Source organism: Lepidochelys olivacea (assembly GCF_965140295.1).
Source record: "Lepidochelys olivacea isolate rLepOli2 genome assembly, chromosome: 3".
Classification (NCBI taxonomy): domain Eukaryota; kingdom Metazoa; phylum Chordata; order Testudines; family Cheloniidae; genus Lepidochelys; species Lepidochelys olivacea.
Window position 1 is genome coordinate 18,270,127 of NC_140413.1, and position 21,385 is coordinate 18,291,511.

Genomic DNA, 21,385 nt, shown 5'->3' on the forward strand with positions numbered 1-21,385 from the left:
CAAGTCTCTCTATAGCAGAGCTTGTCTGATAAGTGAATCCTATCCCTACTGAACAAAGCTCTTAAGCATGTGGTTAACTTTAAATGAAGGTGAGTAGTCCCACTGGCATCAACAGAAGTTCTTACCTCCTTAAAGCTAAGGACATGCTTCAGTGCTTTGCGGGACAGGATTACTCTTATGCTTAAAGTTAAGCATGTACTTATGTGATAGGCTGAATCAGAACCAGGGGTGGGCACAGTATTACAATTACTGATGCCATGATTACCCATTTTCCATCAAACTACCTCCTATGTTCTCCCATAAATGTCAGCTCTGGACTCCAGCAGATGGCAAACTGCTGGGAGCTTGCTAACTAGAGTGAAGTAGCGTTAATCAGTTGACAGTAATTCTGTTAGTTATGAGCTCTCTGTATGTAGTCACTAAAACAGAGACTTGTTTTCCTGGGGGGGGGGAAACACTGCAGCATCTGCTGCAAATTCATAACAGCTTGTGGACAGATAAGTACTGACAAGTGGTTCCCAGTGTAGTCTATACATGAGCGACCACATCCCACCACCTTGTCATTTTGGTTCTCCAGTTTTAAACTGGAGTAGCAGTGGCAGAAGACACACAGTTAAATCACAACCGCCAACTGGAACTTGATCTCCTGCTCTACATAATGTGACCTCTACGGTGCAAAGTCAAAGTCAGCACAGAGGGGAGGTACTATAGGGTCACAGCACTGTGCAAGAGTTTGGAGGACAGCTGAAATCTGCCCTGTAGTAACAAGTTCCACTTTTCAAGCACGTTTCAGAAATATCTGGTTAATTACACTGGCTCTACCATCTATTTGAAATGTGACTTGTGACATTAATCTGGCTGGCTGAAATTTTTCGATTGGATATCAGGTTTTCGACGACATGAAAGCTTTAAAAGGCACGGTCTGCTTTTCCTTGGGAAAAAAGTGCTATTTTTTTGTTCAAAATAAAATCTAAACAGACTAGACAAACAGTGGGAGGGGAAACCGAGAGCCAAAGAATTGACTTGCTCAAGGTCAACCTAGGGAGGTGGTGGAATCTCCATCCTTAGAGGTTTTTAAGGCCCAGCTTGACAAAGCCCTGGCTGGGATGATTTAGTTGGGGATTGGTCCTGCTTTGAGTAGGGGGTTGGACTAGATCTCCTGAGTTCTCTTCCAATCCTAATCTTCTATGATTCTATAACAAAGACCGCCTGAGGCAGAGTTGAGAACAGAACCCAGGTCTCCTGACTCTTAGACCAGTGCCCAAACCACTAAGTCCATGCTGCTACCTAAAGAAAGTGAAGAAGTGGGGTTTTTACCCACGGAAGCTTATGCTTTGTTAGTCTTTAAGGTGCCACCAGACTCCTTGTTGTTGCTTTCTTTAGGTAACAAAATCTAAAACCAAACAATTCTTAACAGGCCAGCAGGTGTCCTGGTGACCAGAAGTCTGACCTGTCAGATAACAATTTTGTGTTTAGGATTCAGCCATTATACATTCAAACTGGCAACCAGACTGTGTCTCTGAGCCCGCTGCATTCGCGAATGGTGAGAAGGCAATTACCACACAGCACCTCAGAGCCCTTTATTACAGCAACTAAGTGGAATAAAACATCACTTACTCCAGGCTTGCTGTGGAAATTCCTAATCCAATTCCGGCCGACATCTTGGTAAAGAAGACATATGAAGCATAAAAGATGGTTTCAGGTCCCTTTGCATGAGGATTCAGCAGGCGAAAGTGATCAACTACATCAGGCAACATTGACCTGCAAACCAGCAAGAGAAGAAGAGTATAAAAGCCTCAAGCAGAAGTTTCTGAGCCTCTTTAACATACAGAGTTTGCAGGGGCTTTTTTCTTGGAGGTTTGATTTGCGGAATTAATTGTGCAAACAAGATCATTTATTTTTGATAAGGTATTTAGGCTGACAATTACAAACAGAGAAAGTCAGATGGCAAAGAACCCAGAAACAGAAAAGTGGGTGACTCTGCACTACTAGGTCAACAAACAAAAACTGTAATGATAGGGGCTTTGCCATCTAAATGTAAAGGTGGGCAGTGGAGGTTGGAATTTGGTTTTGCAAAACCTCATTGGTTCAACTGAGAGGGTAGAATGTTTTTACCCAGGGAATGTCAAAATTTGCTGACTTAGGTGGAACATTTTTGAGGGAGGCACTTGTTAAAACATTTGCAGCACACTGCTGGGTAATTTAACTACTATGCAGAAAACTTTCTTTCAGAAATGAGTTTGATGAAGTTTTGATTTACTACTTCTGCAGGGAGCTAGTCAAATACAGACGGTTACACTGATTGAAAGAAAGACAAAAAGTTTTAATAGGAAATGCATGACAGCCACAACAGTTTACAAGATTGTAATCTAGTAAGCAAACAAAACCCCAAGGTACAATTTTATTCACATCACATGGTTACAATATTTACTTTTTTTTTTAAGTAATAGACAGTTACAAAAATATCTGAGTTAGATATTGGATGATTGTGAATCTATGAGAAGCCCTAACATATAACTATAGTGCATTAACAAAACAGCAGCGTTAGGATACTAAAAGGACCTATTCTCCCACTGATGCAGAGGATTTAGAGTTGCTTACCCAAAGTCAAAGCCCCAGAATACCCATGGAGTCAGCACCTATGCCTGCCCCTATAGCACACTCCTGCATTTGCTCTCCATCATAGGGCCGCTTTGTAGGGATCTACAGCTTGGTGCAGGCTGCCCAAGTTACATTCTTAATTGTTTAGCCTTAATTGATTTGTACGCAATTTCCAATATAAATTCTGAAGTACTATTAAACTAAATCTAAACGACTGATTGAGTTAGGATTCTCAGGAGTTCTAGACACATTTAGGTTAATAATTTAATTTACAGATATTTTCAGAGAGCATTTACACATATGTACACACATAGCAGACATTAACAGTGGATACGTGACACTGAGTTATCACAGATCTCTCCTAGTCCAAATATAGGGGAAAACTCTGATTTCTCAGATACCACTGTATGTGGTAACTGTTGCCAAATTCTGAGTGTTTACATGGTGAACTCCACACAGTGTGTGTACAACACACATACACACTTCAAATGTAATATTTGCCTACCATGGCAACAACAAAGATGCTGCAATACTCAGACCAGAGACAAAGGCCACCACGTAAGCCAAAACCAGATTTGGGATTGTAACCAGCATGACCGCAAAAGGAATCATCCACTAAGAGAGGGAAAAAAGAACCAGAAGAAAAATGGTAGATAAGATATATAGCAGACAATGGAAAATATATTTTTTCACACAGAAGAGGTGGCATTGTGAAACGGCAGCTTATATTGTGCTATGGTCCAACAAAGTTTAAAGCTTTAGTGTTGTGAGAGAACGGTGCTCCCACAGGGTCCTACTTCATTATTTAACTTAGCAAAAGAGAGGAAGTGAATAGAGCTCTGCAACGGGACTGGGATCCCACGGGTCCTGCAGGACTCACTGCCATAATAACAGGAGTGGGTAAAATATACTTTGTGCATGGGAATGGGTGGGCAAAATCCCAGACTGGTAAGTTGTGGGAAAACATAATTTTTTTTTAAATAAAGGTTTTAATACTTAAATTTAAGTAAGGGGTAGAAAGAGATTTGATGTCTATTATAACAGGAATTAAAGTTATTGTTTACACGGTTTAAGCAAGATTTGTGGGATTTTTTTCGTGGTAAAAATTGTGTCTGAATTCCATTGCTATACATATTATATAATATATTAACCAACTGTTTAAAATATGTGTCTTGCGGGATTTGTGGGATCTAAGATTTTTGCAGGTGGGAGCAGTGTAAAAATGCAAGAAACCATGAGGAAGGGAGTGGGTGGGAGGGGTAGTGGGTATTGCACAGCAAGACAGGAGTGAGATTTAAAAAATAGTCCTGCATAGGGCTCTAGAAGTGACAATACTTTAGAACAGAACAAGTCAGCCAGTGCTGCCATCTCCCCTTTATTTTCAACAACAGGAACACTTCCAGTACAGACAAGGCACTGCAAGGGGCTTTGAGTCATGTCTGGATTTAAAATCACCCATTTCACACATGAAATCAATTACTGATTTACATGGAACTCTGGCACACATTGGTCTTCAGTGACTTTTTCAGAAACCTGGATATTAAGTATAAACAACTAACATTAGGGAGGCAATGTGGTCTAGTGGTTAACAGTAGGACAATTTACCCCACCACCATCCCCATGTCTGTCACTGACTTGCACTATAACCTCGGGTAAGTCACAAAGGCCCACATTTCCAGAATTGGAAATCTAAATTTGGATGACCTGGATTTGATTTTCAGCCGTGCTTAGCATCTTCACTTCAATTTGAAACAATGGGCTCATAAGGGTTAGAGATGCCCCCATTTAAAATGTGGACTCAAAAGCCATGCTCCCCAGTTGTCCCTGCATTCCATACCAGTCTTGTGCTATCACCTCAAATTCCTGTAAATAACTGACACAACGCGTCACAAAGCTGAGGTCTGCATAAAATGTTCTTTTTGTTAAATAACAAACATTTAAAGTTTCTTGGGTTTGTGTGGCTTGTTTTGATTCTCTGCACTATATTTGAAGCTTGAGTAGGCTGAGGGCATGAGCAAAGAACTTCAGTGAGGGTGCTGCTACTTTTGCGCTTGCTATTTATTTCTTCCACAAGGAAAGCGGTGATCTTGGACACCTTGCCTGCTGGGGTCTAATCCATTTAAACAGGGGACACTTGTTGTATGTTTTAAATGCAGTTCCTGTCTAAGGAACAGACATTTGTGGGTAAACTCAAAAGGAGTAGCAAACCACCTTCCGAGACTACAGGTTCCCAGCATAAACAGCCTTTGCATTAGTCTGCAATGCTTGTGGCACAATCATTAGTTCACCACAAGAGAGCACTCTAGCAATACAAGATCACACATTGCCTGCAAACAATTTGACGATTAACTCTGTGCTCAACGTCTGTGCCCACTCAGGAGCCAGAGCATCCAGAGAGGTTTTTAAATCGATAATAATACTGATTTTAAAACCAATTTTTCTAGTGGGGAAGGAGCAGGACCCAGGGCAGGCAAAACTGAAATGGTAATTCTCAGAAGCATCTCTTGTGCAAAGGCAGGTATGTGGGAGCAGTGTTCTCTAAGCTGCAAAGAAAATCACTGCAATAAGCAACCCATTTTTCCTACTCCGAAAACAAAAGGACCTTTAAATCCCACCAGGACCCACCAGGAGCAGTAACAGCAATATTCTATTGTCAGAACATGCTCCCCCCAGCCCCATCCAGAAGAACTTCAAAGCAGCACTATGGAAATGGAGCCATCGGTGGCTGAACGGTAGCAACCTGTATAGCACAGTGGGGCAAAGAGAAGGGAAGTTGGGGCAATCCTTTACAGAAAGAACTGCATGGGATCTTTAACACCCACATGGAACAGAAATGGCCTCCATTTTTTAACTGCCTATGCAAAAACCTCTGCACTGCACATAACTCCATCTCTTTACCCCAGATGGACAAAGGGCCGTGTTGATTCTAGGGGGGTTTGAACCTGTAGTTTCAAGAAGCTTAGGTATGCTACAGCTAGTGTTTAGACCACTAAGCCACCTCCTCCAACCAATTTAAGTGTGAGGACGAGCGGTAAAAAAGGAGTCTGTGTCCATCATCTAGAATACAAGAACTATACTATAATGCCGAGTCTATACAGGTGCTCAGTTTTTCAGGTAACCATCCCATCTTCAAATCACCTCAGAGAAGTCCTTCTTCCCTTCACCCTGAAGAGGGCTGAAATTATGGTGGGAAAACTACCTCTCTTCAGATATTTTTTTCAGAACCTTCTACAATGACGTCTGCAGAAATACAGTTGCAATTAGTGAGGCAATTCTGCTTTCACAGTGACGGTGAGCAGATATAAGAGCTACAGATTCTCTTGAGCTTATGGCAAAGGAAGCCTTTGGGATGCACTGCCAGACAAGAGACTTTCACTGTGTAAACAGGAAGTACTCACGCCATACGAGGGTGTGCCTACATTGCAAAAAAGGTGCTTTCTTCAATCCAGCTCCCTTGTAGTCTACAACACAACTAGCTAACATAATGGTAAAAGTGCTAAACCATGATTTGTTTGAGTTGAGGGGGCTTTCCAATAATGGTAAACTGACTTGATTCAGTCAACTTCATTGAAGAAAGCACTTTTGTTTGCTGCGTAGACAGTGCCTAGAAGGTAACTCTGTTCCCTTGAGGTCTATCTCAGCTTCTGCTAATTGCCTTTGCTGGCATGCTAATCAGAAGCAGGGATGGTCTTTAACCGTGAATTTCAGATGCATATTTCAAAGCATCCAAAGATCAGAGGTATCTGAAGCCAGTGTTTTGCTTTCAGCCCATCTCCAATTCATCAGACGTCACTGCAATATATAGATTTTAGCTTCAACAAATTGCTGCTATTCGTTACACCACCAGCCGTGAAGTATCTGAGGTTATTAAAAATGTTACAACACTTATAAAGCTAGATTCAGTGGGGAAATGCAGCCAATGCCAAAGCTCATCTACAGGCAGAGTTTTTCATAAAGCTCCCACTTTCTTCCTTGCCTCCTTCCCAGGGACTTGAAGTGCCTCAGCGTGCATGATGTGTCCAGGCTGAAAGCTCAAGTTGAGCTCTAGAGTTAGGAGTCAATGCAGACAGCAATGTGAACTCTCTCTGCTACTTGCCCTCAGTCCGAGGTTAAAAAAACAAACAAACAGCAAAAGCTCAGGCAGGCATCTTGGCTCTGCCTTGGGAAGCTGTGACAGTTAAATCAGGCTTCTTTCTTCTGGGACCACTAAGATGCTAGCACAGGGGCCGGCAACCTTTCAGAAGTGGTGTGCCCAGTCTTCATGTATTCACTTGAATGTAAGGTTTCGCGTGTCAGTAATACATTCTAACGTTTTTGGAAGGTCTCTATGTCTAGATTATATAACTAAACTGTTGTATGTAAAGTAAACAAGGTCTTTAAAATGTTTAAGAAGCTTCATTTAAAATTAAATTAAAATGCAGATCTTATCAGTTTAGTGCAGTGGTTCTTAACCTGGGATGCATGCACCCCCTGGGGGTGTGAGATGCCCTTTCTGGGGGTATGAGACATGCCAGATTATTTTAGAAGATAAATCATCGAAAACACAAATTAAGCACAGGAACATAAGTACAACTACTTTGTTTCATCAAATCTATGTATTTATTAACATTCTACATTTTTTAACGATTACTGTAATATACAAAGTTTTTAAGTTTTCAAGTTTTTAAGCTAATTGTAGTGTAATTTTTATAAGCAGTGAGAGAACATACTTTGAGAACTCCAGACCATCAGCGGGCTGAGCGGGCCTGGATGTAGTGTGTTAAATTGCTCCCCATAGGAATGTGCTACTTACAGTGTACTACTTACGGCGGCCAGTCCTGATGCTCTGAGAGGCATGGTAAGGGGACGGGGAACAGGGGTGCTTGATAGGCATGGGAGTCCTGAGGGGCCTGTCAGGGGTGTGGATAGGAGTCGGGGCAGTCAGGGGACAGGGAAGAGGGGGGCTTGGATGGGGGGTGGACTCGGGGGGGGGGGGTCGGATAGGGGTGAGGGGGTCCCAGGAGAGGGTGGTCAGGAGACAAGGAGAAGGGGAGGTTGGATGGGTGGAGGTTTCTGAGGGGGCGGTCAGGGGGTCCTAACCAGTGGTGTAACCAGTCAGGGGACAAGGAGTAGCGGGGGTTGAATGGGTCAGTGGTTATGAGGGGGGCAGTCAGGGGGCGGGAAGTGTTAGGGGGCGGATTGGGGGCGGGCTGTTTGGGGAGGCACAGCCTTCCCTACCCCAGGGTAGTGTATTAAATTGCTCCCCGTAGGAATGTGCTACTTACAGTGTACTACTTACGGCTCCTGGTGCTCCGCAAGCAGCACATTCCTACGGGGAGACATTTAATACACTGCACCGGCGGACAGAACCTCAGACTGGCGGCGGGCCGAGCGGCTTAGCCCGCCACCGGACTGGGGTTCTGTCCGCCGGCTCCTGCCAGCTGGGGTCCCGGCCGCCGGCCCCACTCAGCCCACTGCCGGCCTGGGGTTCCGTTCACCCAGGCCAGCAGTGGGCTGAGCGGGGGCGGCGGCCGGGACCCCGGCTGGCAGCAGCATGCCAGTAAAAATCGGCTCACGTGCTGCCTTTGGCCCGCGTGCTGCAGGTTGCCGACCCCTGTGCTAGCAGCTCATTTATTTATTTTACTTTGTAAACATTTGCAGGAAGAGGGAAAACCAACACTACAGGAAGCTCATCCTTTTGGCTCAAAGGGGTTCATGCTAGATCTTCCCCAAACTCAGTTCAGGAGGGTTTCACTACTCCCTCCCCCATGACTGAGGCAGACTTAGTCAGCTGAAACTACCAAATTTGGCCAAGCTAAATATTAGATAACATAGCCCTTGAACACAGGACAGTTCAGATCTGAATCTGAAACTCTGTGCTCAGGTTCATCTCTGTGAGACAGATACAAAGTGGAACCTGGTTAGACTTTGGGTCAAGTTTGCATCTCGTCTTGGCTCACTAACCCATCTCTTGGAAAATTTCTTTGAAAAACTTGGAGTTTGCCTGAATTGGTACAATTCAAGATTTGAAACGAACCCTGAAATCAGGAAAACTTCTGCTGGTGTCGGTTTTTATTACAAAAGTTGTGAACGGTTCCTGAGGAAGCTGCTATTGACATGTAAGATGCCACGTTGCACAGATTTTCATAACGGTTTACTTACGGAAATCCCACATGCTGCACTTTTCTTGCCAAATTGCTGTAGAAACCACTGCCAGAATGGAATGCTCACCGCTGCTGATACCTATATATGATGCAAAAATATTTGTACAGTACTGACTAGGTCTAGGATCATCTCCAGAGGCTACAGTGACACCCTATACTATACTATGCGAAGGATTTGGACTGAGGAAGGACTCTGGGATTCCTGCTCCCTTCACAACTAAGAGACAACTAAGAATCACAAAAATTACAGATGAAAAAGTCTCATTAGGTCATCTAATCCATCTCCTTACCATGCAGAACTGTCCCATGCAGACACACACATCACCAAGGTGATGGATACAATATAAGAATTTAAATAGAAAAGAATATAGTACATTCCCCAGTGATTTGTCCAGTGCACTATTACATGTCCCAAGTGATAAGTGACTATTCACTATTTCCAAGTGATAAGTGATTGACTATTCAAATACATTTTAAGAACAGAAACTTTCTCCCAATACGCATCTTAAATTTTCCCTTTCTTAACGTAAACCATAGAAATTAGAGACAGAAATGACCAGCTAGTTCGTTCAGTCCATCCCCCGGCAAATTCTAATTGTACTTCATGCTACTGCTTTCCATTTAAACATCTAAAAACTCGTGGGTGTCTCTCTTTCTCTACATATAGATTTATAGATATATATTGATTTATATAGATAGAATTAAACATAACACCATCCTTGAAAGGAAAGCTGAAGTAAGTACAGGATTCACTCCTTTGGGGGCGGATATATCCAGTACTGCAATTGATCAAAGCCAAAATGTCATCCCATTATTCCTAGCTTTACCCCACCTTGTACCTCCTAAACAATTCCTCTCCCTCCTTGGCATTTATATCTTTCCAATACCTACAGAGACTAGGGATATAAGAAAAGAAAGGTTACCTACCTTCCGTTACCAGAGTTCTTCGAGATGTGTGGTCCCTACCTATACTACCTGTGGGATATGCATGTGCTTTATGCACCTGAGACTGGAAGAGTCTTGCCAGTAGTGTCTGTTGGTCCCCATGCTCTGATGCAAGGGCAGGAGGGACAGTGTTGACTGGCCACCTCTCCAGTTCCATCTGTACTGCAAATCAAGTGTTATGATCTGAAGCACAGGAGAAGGAGGGCAGGTAATGGAATACAGAAAGGGAGCACACCTCTTAACGAACGCCAATTACAAAAGAAGGTAGGTAACTTTTCTGCAAGTGCTGGTCCCTATGTGTATTTCACTGTGCATGACTGACAAGCAGTACTCATGATGCAGGAGGGTACAAGGACTTCTGCTGTACTCTCTATAGGAATGCTGACCCAAAGGATGTATTATTACACAGTGCTGCCTTGAGTGCAGGGTACTGGACTAGATGACCTACTGAGGTCCCTTCCAGTCCTACACTTCTATGCTCAGATGAGGAGGCTTGCATCAAGACACAAGTGTCTTGTGAAGATATGAACAGAACGCCACAGAGCTGCTTTACATATATCAAGGAGGGGTACTTCCTAAAGCGAAGCTGTTGAAGCACCTTTCCTCTGGTGGAGTGGGCCTTGCTCTGCCAGGTGGAGCTGCATGAGACAACTGGTAAGAGAGCAACATACAGCCTGAAATCCACTTGGATAGTCTTCGTGAAGATAACGCTTGTTCTTTCATATGTTGCACTAGGGCCACAAACAGCCCAGGCAATCTCATAAAGGGCTTTGTTCTCTGAAGATAGAATGACAATGCCCAAGGTATGTCCAGTGAATGGAGTCTCTGATCCTAATGGCTGGTATGAGGCTTAGGAAAAATATATACAGGTACATGTATAGTCTGAAATTACTTTGGATACAAACTGTGGGTGCAGCCTCAAGGAAACCTTATTCTTATGGAAACCGATGTATGATGGGCCATGTATAAGGGCCCCAAGTTTGCCTACCCTTGTAGCCAAAGTGATGTTCACCAGAAAGGCTAACTTCCTAGAGTAACATGAAAGAGAGCATTTTGCTAGTGGTTCAAATGGTGATTTACTTAGCATGGAAAGGACCAAGTTGGATCCCATGTTGGGAAAGATCTGGCTATTGGAGAGAAGATTCTGATTAAGCCCTTCAGAAATTGCACAATCACTGGATGCGTGAAGATGGAGTAGTCACCAAGAGGAAGGTGGTAGGCACTAATTGCCACCAAATGAACCCATAGGGATCTATGGGAAAGACGAGAAAATTTCAGGGTGAGCAGACAGTCTAAAATAATGGGAATGTCCATGTTGTCTGAGGACATTTGGTGACATCTGACTCCAAACAGAGAATCTTTTCAACTTAGCTAAGTAACACCTTCTAGTGGATTCTTTCCTGATATTGTTCAGGATGGCTTTAACAGCTGTTGAACATTTCTGCTGTAGGTTCAATGCCCATCCAAATACCAGGCTGTGAGGTGAAGTTACTCTGGATTCAGATGCCTGATCTTGCCCTTGTCCTGTGGAGGAGGTCTGGCAAGGACTGGATGCTGACTGGTGTGGACAAGATGTCAAATCAAGAAGGATGGGGAACTGAATTCTCTTGGCCATATGGGAGCAATGGGGGTGATCACTGCCTTATCCCGCTGGACATTCCTGAGAACTCAAGGTACGAGTGGAATGGGGTAGGGGAAGACTACATCAAATTTCCCATCCATGGGAGTAGAAGGACATCTCCCTTGGAATTATGACTGTACACCCCTCAGTGAAGTATATTGTGCATTTCTTGTCTTGAGACGCAAACAGGTCCAGAATCGGAGATACCCTTGCTGGAATAGGTCTTTCACCAATGAATAGTGAATCTCCCATTTGCCATCCATCAAGAAGTGCTGAGACTGCTCGTGTATTGTGAATTTCCGGAACACGAACTGCCGATAAGGTAACCCAATGACAAATGCACCAATTCCAGAGGCAGACTGCCTCTATGCAAAGGGTGTAGATCTTGCTCCTCCTTGCTTGTTGATGTAGAACACAGCCATCATGTTGCCTGACATCACCTGAATGTGCTGGGAATGAATGAATGGTAAGAATTGTTAGCAGGCCTCTGAGACGGCTCTCAGTTCCATGAGTCTTTTGTGCACCCTGGACTCACAAGGTGTCCATATTCCTTGTGCTATTTGTTCGTCCAGATGTGCACCCCAGACTACTAAGGAGGCATCCACGAGTAGCGTTTTCTGAGCAGGTGGCGGAGAGAAAGGACCTGTTCTTCGTCCTGCCACCAAACCTTGTATCCTGGGTGGGGAGTGTGTGACGTTCCCCTCTGCTGTTATCTGGACCAGTGATCTGCTAGGTCACTCCAATCCTTGACCCTGGGGGCCAGCCTTACCTTGCTGTGCTGTGAGAACTCCCACTCCTGGGCTGTTCATGCACAGCCTCTGGCATGCAAGCTGCTCTCAGCTACTTGCAACCAAATGACACTAGCCAATATCTCTGGTCCCAGACACAACCCTAGGAACCTCTGTCTTGCAGTGTCCAGTTATGCCCGCTGGACTCTGCAAGTTTATATGAGTTCGTCAATTTAACAAATAAATTGATATGTACCAGGCTTGTTATTCCAAGGGGAGTCTCTGACACGCTTCAAACCAAATGCACTGCTTCAGGTAGAACAAACAAACAAACGTATTAACTATGAAAGATAGATCTTAAGTGATTATAAGTCAAAGCATAAGTCAGATTTGGTCAAATGAAATAAAAGCAAAACACATTCTAAGTTGATCTTAACACTTTCAGCGCCCTTACAAACTTAAATGCTTCTCACCACAGGCTGGCTGGTTGCTCTTCAGCCAGGCTCTCCCCTTTGATCAACGCTTCAGTCGCTTGGTGTGGTGTCTGTAGATGTTGGTTGAAGAGAGAGGAAGAGCATGGCAAACATCTCTCCCTTTTACCATGTCCTTTCTTCCCTCTTGGCTTTCCCTCTGCCCTTCAGACTCGGGTGACCATTACATCATCGCAGCCCCAAACTGACCAAAGGAAGGGGGGTGACTCACTCGAGAGTCCAACAGATCCTTTTGTTGCTGCCTAGGCCAGCGTCCTTTGTTCCTGTGAGTCTGGGCTGGGTTTGTCCCATACATGCCCTGATGAGGTGTGAACTCTGCTCTTGGAGAGTTTTTGCCTGGGCTTATTTTAAGCCATGAAGACACATTTTCAGCCTCGTAACTATATACATGAAATTATAACCTATAACATTACTATAACATCACTATAACAACAATGCTCAGTGCATCATGAGTCTTCCGAAGACACCCAACATGACAAACTTTGCACTGAATACCACACAATCATTTTACAAGAATGAACATGGGGGTGCTGGGTGTTCCCCCGTGTACAGAGCATCAGAGTGTAACTAACTGGTCCATACTGTGCCTGCTTGGCACATATACTACTCAAAACCAGGCTTGTAGACAGTCAAGTCAGAGGCACATGACTGGTGTCACATAGGTTCAAGATGCCATGTAACCCAGGATGACAAGGATGTTTGTGAGAGCTCTCTCAGCTGATTGATCAGAATGTTCATAGACTGAAATATCTCTAATATGGAAGTAAGCTCTGGCCAACTGGTCATGGTTGTTTCTACAGTTGCTCCAATTAATTCTGTGGTCTGCGTTGAAGCTGAAATGGACTTTTCTACATTCATGCAAATTCCTAGTTACTCCTGAGGGCATTCTGTGACAAGAAATTAAAAATTCTGCACCAAAAAAATTAAAATTCTGAGCACAATATTTTAAAATTCTGCAAATTTTATTTGTCAAATAAATGTGGAGGCTGCAGCATGGCATTGGGGAGCACAAGTCACTGGCTGCAGAGAGGTGGGAGATCATTGTGCCATTCCCCACCCCCGGGACACGGACTCATTAGTGGGGCTGCACCCAATCCTGACACAGCACAAGGACCGGGCCTGCCCTAGAAACACCCCAGGGCCATGTCCCTCCATGTCAGGTGCACCAGGTGTGGGCAGGCAGGATCCAAGTGTGGAGGGGCTTAGTGTGGGGGGATCCAGGTGTGGGTTGAGAGGGTTCTGTGTGGGGCAACCTGGGTGTAGGCAGCAGTGGCGAATCTGGGTGTGTGGGGGTGAATCTAGATGCACAGGGACTTGTTGGAGGTTCTGGGTGCAAGTTATGGGACTCTGCGGGGGGGGGGGTCCAGGTGAAGGTGGTTGGGGCTCAGCGGGGGGAGTCTGGGTGTGGGGGGATAGAGCTCGACAGTTGTGGGGGGGCTCAGTGGGGGATCCAGATGCTGGGGGGAGTGGGGCTGAGTGCGGTGGAGATCCAGGTGTAGCTGGTTGGGGCTCAGTGGGGTGGGGATCCGGGTGCAGGTGGCTCATCAGGGTGCTCCAGAAGCAGGGGGAGTAGGGCTTATCAGGGGGGGTTCAGTGCGGGGGGGGGTGAGGCTCAGCAGGAGGGTCTGGGTATAAGGGGGTCTGGATGCATGGGGGTTGGGCGGATGGGGGAGCAGCTCTCTGTAGAGGGATCCCTCCCCCTGCATCTGAGAAGTGATGGGTACAGGAAGTCAGGGGGGAATTTGCAGAGCTTTCTGCTGCTGGGGGAGTAATCTGGCACTGGGTCTGACCCAGTCCCAGATGCTGTGCAGGGGAAGAGGAAGTCCCGTCCTCCCCAGTGCAGGGTAGGAGCCACCAGACATCCCGCTTTCTGCCCCACAGTGATTTACCTCTCTGCCGGCTGCCCTGGGCACCCAAAACATACTGCTGTGGAGGGTTGGATGACTGCTCTTATGGCTTCCCTTTGCTTCCCTGTCAGAAAGTCATTTTTCTGCGGGGAAGCAAAGAAATCTGCTGGTGGACATAAATTCTGCGCTTGCGCAGCATTTCCCCAGGAGTACCTACTGATGTTAGAAGATTAATGACAGATGAGGTTGATGTCTTTCCCTCCTGTTGAGACTTTTCCATGAGAAGCCAGCAGTCTAGGTATAGAAAGACAATGGAACCATTGTGCTGGAAGCATGCTGCCACTAACAAAAATACCTTTGTAAATACTCTGGTTGCTGTTGCCAGTCCAAAAGAAAGCACTCTGTACTGATAATGCTTCATACCTATCATGAACATTCTGTAGGAGGGGAAGAGGTTTGTATGAAATTAGGTTCTCATGTGGGGAGCTGTGAACTATTCATTTCTGTTTAGGGATGGGTTTATTGATGCCAAGGTGACCATCCTGAATCTTAGTCTTTGGCTGAAAACATTGAGGTGCAAGAGGTGTGATATGGGTTTCCATCCACCTTTCTCCTTGGGGCTTAGAAAATATTTGGAATAAAATCCCCTTCCTTGATAATGATACAGACTCAATGGCTGCCTATAGAAGTAGGGAGCCTCCTTACCTTGAATAACAGTATCCTTAAAAGGGACAGGGAGGCAGGCTTTGGAGGGAGAGAGGAGAGAAACGCTATAGTGTAACCAAAGTGGATAGTAATGAGAACACATTTGTCTCTTGTTATCCTCCACCGTATGTGGGAAAATTGAGCTAGGCGGCCATCATAATGGATCTCTGAGGCGAGAGGACCTGGCATTTGAGCAGGTTCACAGCTCTCAAAAGTCCTGTCAAAAGTACTTCTTGATGGGCAGTTACAGTTGGAAAGGAACGGAAAAAGAAGTACACTTGCTCCACTGCACCCTCGGACGCTTTCGTGGCAGTTCGCATCCTCCTTACTGAAAGAAGGGCAGTGATGTTGGTCTAGGCTTATAAAGTTGCCTGGTGTATTTCCTCTTGGGCACTGGGGTGAATACCCTTGAGTCCTTTAAGGAGTGCAGTGACTCATCAGTTTTTTGACCGAACAAGTAGTCCCCCTCAAAGGGCAAACCCTCCACAGTGGACTATATTTCCCTGGGAAAACCTGAGGAATGAAGTCAGCGCTCCTTGTACAGAATGATGGCAGCTGCCATTGATCCAGATGCAACAGATACAGCTTCTATAACGGCTTGAAGAGACTGCCTGGCTATCAGACTACCCTCTGTGCTTCTGAGGGAGTTTGACTCTAAATTCTGAAAACGTGGAGTAGTTGATGAAATCATACTTCGCAAGTAGTGCCTGATAACTGGCTATTCAGAATTGTAGGCGGGTAGATGTAAACACTTTGCTCCCTAAGAGGTCCAAGTGCTTGGCCTCCTTATCTAAAGTAGTAAATCTTGTGTATTGTTGTCTACTCGCTATGGTAGCAGCCTGGACAACCAGGGGGTTGGGGACAGAATGCGTGAAGAGAATCTCTGCTACATTGGGAGGATCAAAATACCTCTTTTCTGCCCTCTTGGAAGTGGCTTGGGTGTGCCACATCATTGCTTGGGTGTGCCACATCACTTTGGCCAGCTCTCAGATAGCCTTGTTGACTGGAGTGCTACTCTGTATGCTCTGTACTCTGCAGGGTTTTGTGGGATGACTCTTGGTCTTCCTATACGGGAACCTGGTGGGCTTCAGCAATCCTTTTTAACAATTCCTGTTTGTGATTATCTGGTAGAGATAGAGAAGCCCAGTGGGCTAGTTTGCCTTTATTATATTCACTGCTTTGCATTATATTCTGCTTTGCATTATATTCAGCAATAATGCAAGGAACCTACAGGCCTGTATCCTGTAAGACATTAGCTTTAGCAAGTTAGCATAAAGCTTGAGGCCTATGACCTTTGAACAGATAAACGGCCAACGAAAACCCCAAGTATTGGGGAGCCGAAAATAGCATGTTTAAGGTGAAGTTTTAACCACAGGTAAATGATCCAACCACAAAAGTGTCATGACAGTGAGTTGACATATGTAACAGGCAAATGAGCTACCTAACCACAAGAGGGCCATGGTAATGAATTGAGGTATATGTTAATAAGTTGAGATCATTGATACACTAACCTATAGAAGAAAGACACTCCGACATTAGTAAGGTGGGGAAATACAAATAAGGAAAAGGGGGAAATCCCCTACTGAATATGCATCAAACATAGTGCATCAGCATAACGTATTATAAAAGTTGCATCCCAGCCTAGGGGCTGTAGGAAAAGGAGATGTAGTCCTTGGGAGGTGCCAGAATAATGGCCACTGGTGATGATGGGGAAGATGATGGCTAACATTTCAGGTTGTTCTACAATGGATGGTGTGAGTATATGGATGTGCAGATGTATACTCTGTAGTATTTCTCTCTACCTTACTGAGTTGGGGTTTTTAGGACTGTGCTAAATGTATTAATAACTATTTGTAAACATAGACGAGTTCCCATAGTGTGAGTGTTGCAACTGGGCACATCAGAGTTCCCAACTATATAATAATTGAAATAATACTGGGCCTCAAAATGATAACTTGGGATTCTTAAGTAATCTAATCTCTCTCTCTCTCTCTCTATATATATATAATACATAGATCTGGCTTCAATGGTAATGCTGGGGCAACTGCCATGTCAGGAAAAGAAGACGATATGCCATACAATACCAGTGGTACCACTGGATATGGCTCTTCTTCTTTCCCCATGGGCTCCAGATGGCGTTCACACTGGTCACTCTGAGGAGAGGGATGGGGAGAGTCTCAGTGGGTCTGTACAGATACAGGATAATGCATGCATAGGTCCCATGGTCCCCAGCAGGGCCAATGTGAAGGGTCCAGTATGGGTTCATCTGGACCCCAAGGCATAGAATACCATTAGTCCTGGGGGGTACCCCAACTTATGCAGTAATGGCAGGCCCCAGGAGATTCTAGAACCTCTATCAAGGCTGACATGTCTTGGAGGAAGTGATGACGGTCCTTCTCCCATATCAGAATTGCCTGGCGAAGAGAATATGGGCTCCATCTCCAGAAGTGGTGCTGTTGGAACTGTCAATGAGGAAATACCCTGACTAGTAAAGGGAACAGGAAATCAACTTCTTTCATAATGTTTGTGGACCTATAGTATCGTGATCTCCCTTGTAAGAACCGGGCCTGATAAGATGGGAGATTCCAGATCTGGCAGGATGGTGATGTCCTCCGAAAGGGTATATCTGCCCTCATGAAGCGTCTTCTCCCTGTTAACCTTCAGCATTGGCTCAGAAGTGTGCATTAGTACCAATGGCCCCTCTGCTAATATCAGGTCAGACTGTCTAGGTTCATGCCTCTCTTGACTCAGCACCAACGGTCCTGCTGCTGCCGATGGTGCTGAAGGGGAGGCACCCTCTATCTCTGCAGCCTGTGGGTCGGTACCATGACTTCGATGGGTTTTCAAGTTTCCTTGGCCCAGGTGTGAAGGGCTGGTTCCCCTACACACTTGTAGAAGTGGATCTAGAGGGGAATATTGCTCCAGCCTTGGAGAGGCTTTCTTGCCTTTGCAGTGAACCTGAGAGGAAGAATGCTTGGCTCTGCCTTCGCCTGTCACTGTGTCTGAAGTGCTAGTGCTGGGCAGCATGCTCCTCAACGCCGCAAAACACTGTGCAGCGCAGTCTGGCTCCATGAGGTGTTTCCTAGGCCTGAACTCCCATGCTTGTCCCGCCAGTCGATGTTATAGTTACCAGTCCAGAGTCCGGATCAATCTAGTGGCCAGCTAGGTTGATCACGAGTAGGGAGGAGCCGGGTTCCATCGGTCACGATACGGTGCTCCGGGGAAGTCTTGGCAGGACGGACCCAAAGTTTCATGGCAAGGCCCCCTGTTTATACAGTGATTTTCCTTCATTGGGACCGATGAGTTTTGCACCGTCATGCTGTAATCAATTGTTTGACAAGTGCTTGTTTTCTTAAATTGTTTTTTTTATTTTTTATTTTGTTTTTTTATTAATTTTTTAGGGAGTTATTCCATGCTGGTTTTGATTACTGATTACTGATATTTGTTCCCATTGATAGGTGCTTGTCTTATTTTTAGAGTCATTAATTTGCCCTCCTTTGACATTTCAATAGGGGCATGTTGCAGCCTTCTGGCACCCTTGTGTCTGTCTCCGGTTCCTCCTTAGACCATATCTGGTTCAGCGATGGCCTTCACACTTATTTCTTAACCCACATATTCCTCATTTACACACAAAACAGAATTAATTTACGCAGAACATTTTGAACAGGAACATCAAATTGCAACGCAAAAGAAAACAATCGTGCCATTCCTTTACTTATTTTAAAATGCTAAACCTACAACAAATTGGTGACCCTCAAAGGATCTGTTACTGCCTTGAAATTAGTCCAGACACAGATTCTGGCTGATGTATCCCTACCAATGCCCATTAGGCCATTCCTTTCTGCTATTCAAAAAGGGTGGCTGACAGATATGATCAAATCATACACCAATATGTTCAATACATACTACATTATTCCTCTTTATTTTAAACTATATAAAATACAAACATAAAACTTTACTACTACACAGCGTGGGGAGGAGTGACAGATACTGCGCTTAGCAGAGATATGAGCTTCTCTGAAGCACCAGAGGCATGTCTGATGGTCATTGCCTTGGGAAGGAACAGGGACAGGAGACACAGTTCTTGAAGGCCAGAATCCTGCCCATAACTGGAGTCCCATACTGGGAAGGGGGACTTGTTCCCCGAAACCTGATTATCTAATAAACTAACAAAGAATTTTTATATTCGGTATTTACAGTTTATAATATTTACAGGTTTGATGAAGGAGGATCAGCCCTGTGGACACTGGAAAGTTCAGACTCAGACCATGAAACAGTAAGAAGGAACTGGAGAGGCAGTTGGTCCGCATGGCTGCTTACATCCTCAGATCAGAGCACAAGGAGGGAAGGAGTGCACATGAGGACTAACGGACACTAACAAGAATCATCCAGTCTCAGGCACATGGAGTGCATGCATAGCCCACAGTGGAATATATACAGGGACCAGCACTTGCAGAAGTGGGCCTTTGTTCCACCTCTTATTAATTTTAGTCACTGGAAAAGATCAGCCTTTGCAGTGCTTTAATGTAAGAAAGGAAGCATCAAAAAGGTTGAAGAGGAAAGGGGGGGGCAAAATGGAAACAATGAAGGCTCCTCTCAGATACCCCAAACAGTCCCCCTGGCAGAATCCAGGCCCAAAAGGAGAGCAAGCAGGAGCTTCTCTGACAAAGTTTGGTACAGTATTTAAAAGGCCAGGCAAAAGAAAGGGAAAGGTCTACATGAAGCATTTTCAGCAGACACATACCCCAGCAATTACACATTAAACTTTCTGTTTGTCCTCGGAGGGCTTTAATCAGAAGCATGAGAGCTGCAGCATTTCACCAACGTACACTCAGAGGGAGGCATGCATTAATGGAGCAATTCGTAGCTTGGTAGCAAGAGGAACACCCACGTAAGTAAGTCTGGACAGAACTCCACCCAAGAGCGCGAAGGAAGAGGACTCTGTAAAGGTATCTGTAAAGCAGCACTGATGCCTTTATACAGCAATTCACTGCATCTGTGAACACTTTAAATATTTATCCCTGCAGGTTGCCTGGCACAGAGGGCCCACAGGTATGAATGCACAAGGGAAACTTGTTTAATTCTTGGCATATCAGACTGGTGAGAGGGAAACAGAAGCTAAAATTCCAGACCTGCCTTCATGCACAAGAGGCAGGAAGTGGCTTCAAGAGGCAGGAAGTGGCTCGTAGGTACATGTGAACACTAAGAAATAAATTGAATATTCCAGACCTTTCCTCTCCCTACAAGTTCCACAATGTCCGCTAGGAATGGGATGGTGATCAAACTCATTGCAACAGCCCACAGGTACTAACAATTTGTAGTCACTTAACCTGAGCTGCTTAAATGCAAGCTGCTCCATTGAACACCCCCCTCTGTCAAAGAAACAAAGTTCAGCCCTGCTTCTCACTCCTCCCCCCAAAAACCACTCATTTGTTTCAGTGCAACTCACCAAAATGGTCACCACTAAATACTGGAAGTGATTGTGAAGACTGGCTGCATGGGTGCAAAACAGGACAAAATTGCTCTGCTCAAGCTGTGCAATGAAGACAACATCAAAAAGAATTTCATTACATCACCTATAACAAATCAGTTATTAAATAAATCCAAGCTTTTCGGTCCTGATTCTGCTCTCACTTACATCAGTTTAAATCAGGAGTAACTCCACTGAAGACACTGGAGTAATGTCAAGGTAAAGCTGGGGTAAAGTGACAGACGGATCAGGTCCTGAACGTATCGAACTAGTAGGTTGCAATATGGAAGACTAGTTTATTGGAAGGAGAGAAGAGTCTATTTACAACCTTAGAGTTTGCCTATTGTAACTGGTTAGTTACAGACAGCAGTTTGCTGAAAAAAGTTTCATTCCCCTTCCACAGACTGCCTCTTAGACAGTAATACCATGCATCTTTTAATTAAAGCCATGGCTCCTAAGCAATTTACTCTCCCCCTCAGCTGAAATTAATCATGACAACCCTCTGAAGTGCAGTAACTGATCCAGAGTGGCTTAATCATGTTGCTTATATTTGTACATGGGCCCTAGCTCAGGATCAGAACTGCCCACAAGTTTGGGTACTGTTTGGGTTGGAGGATCCAGTTCCTGTCTATTATACAGATAGGTGAGTCACAAGAATTATCATCCAGGATTTTGAGAGTTCAGGGCGAGGCTTGGAACTGAAGTCCTGGTCCAGGCCCTTTTCTGGTTATTTTGGGAAGGTGGAAGGCCTACAGAAGAATCTGTGTCTTGTATGGAACCTTGGTGAACTGTTCCTTTAAGGGCCAAAAAATTAACAACTTTTTTAGTTTATGT

The 21,385-nt window shown here is 44.8% G+C and overlaps 1 protein-coding gene across 1 annotated transcript in view; it reads right to left on the reverse strand.

The window, feature by feature from the left end:
- The window catches only part of MFSD2B (MFSD2 lysolipid transporter B, sphingolipid), a gene marked incomplete at its 5' end in the record, with an annotated part of 65,376 nt that overhangs the window by 6,734 nt on the left and 37,257 nt on the right, over positions 1-21,385 (reverse strand). The window contains 4 exons of the mRNA XM_084624503.1: positions 1,618-1,761; positions 3,107-3,216; positions 8,743-8,823; positions 20,531-20,614. Of these exons, the coding sequence (XP_084480629.1) occupies positions 1,618-1,761; positions 3,107-3,216; positions 8,743-8,823; positions 20,531-20,614 (419 nt within the window). The remainder of the gene's footprint in view (positions 1-1,617; positions 1,762-3,106; positions 3,217-8,742; positions 8,824-20,530; positions 20,615-21,385) is intronic.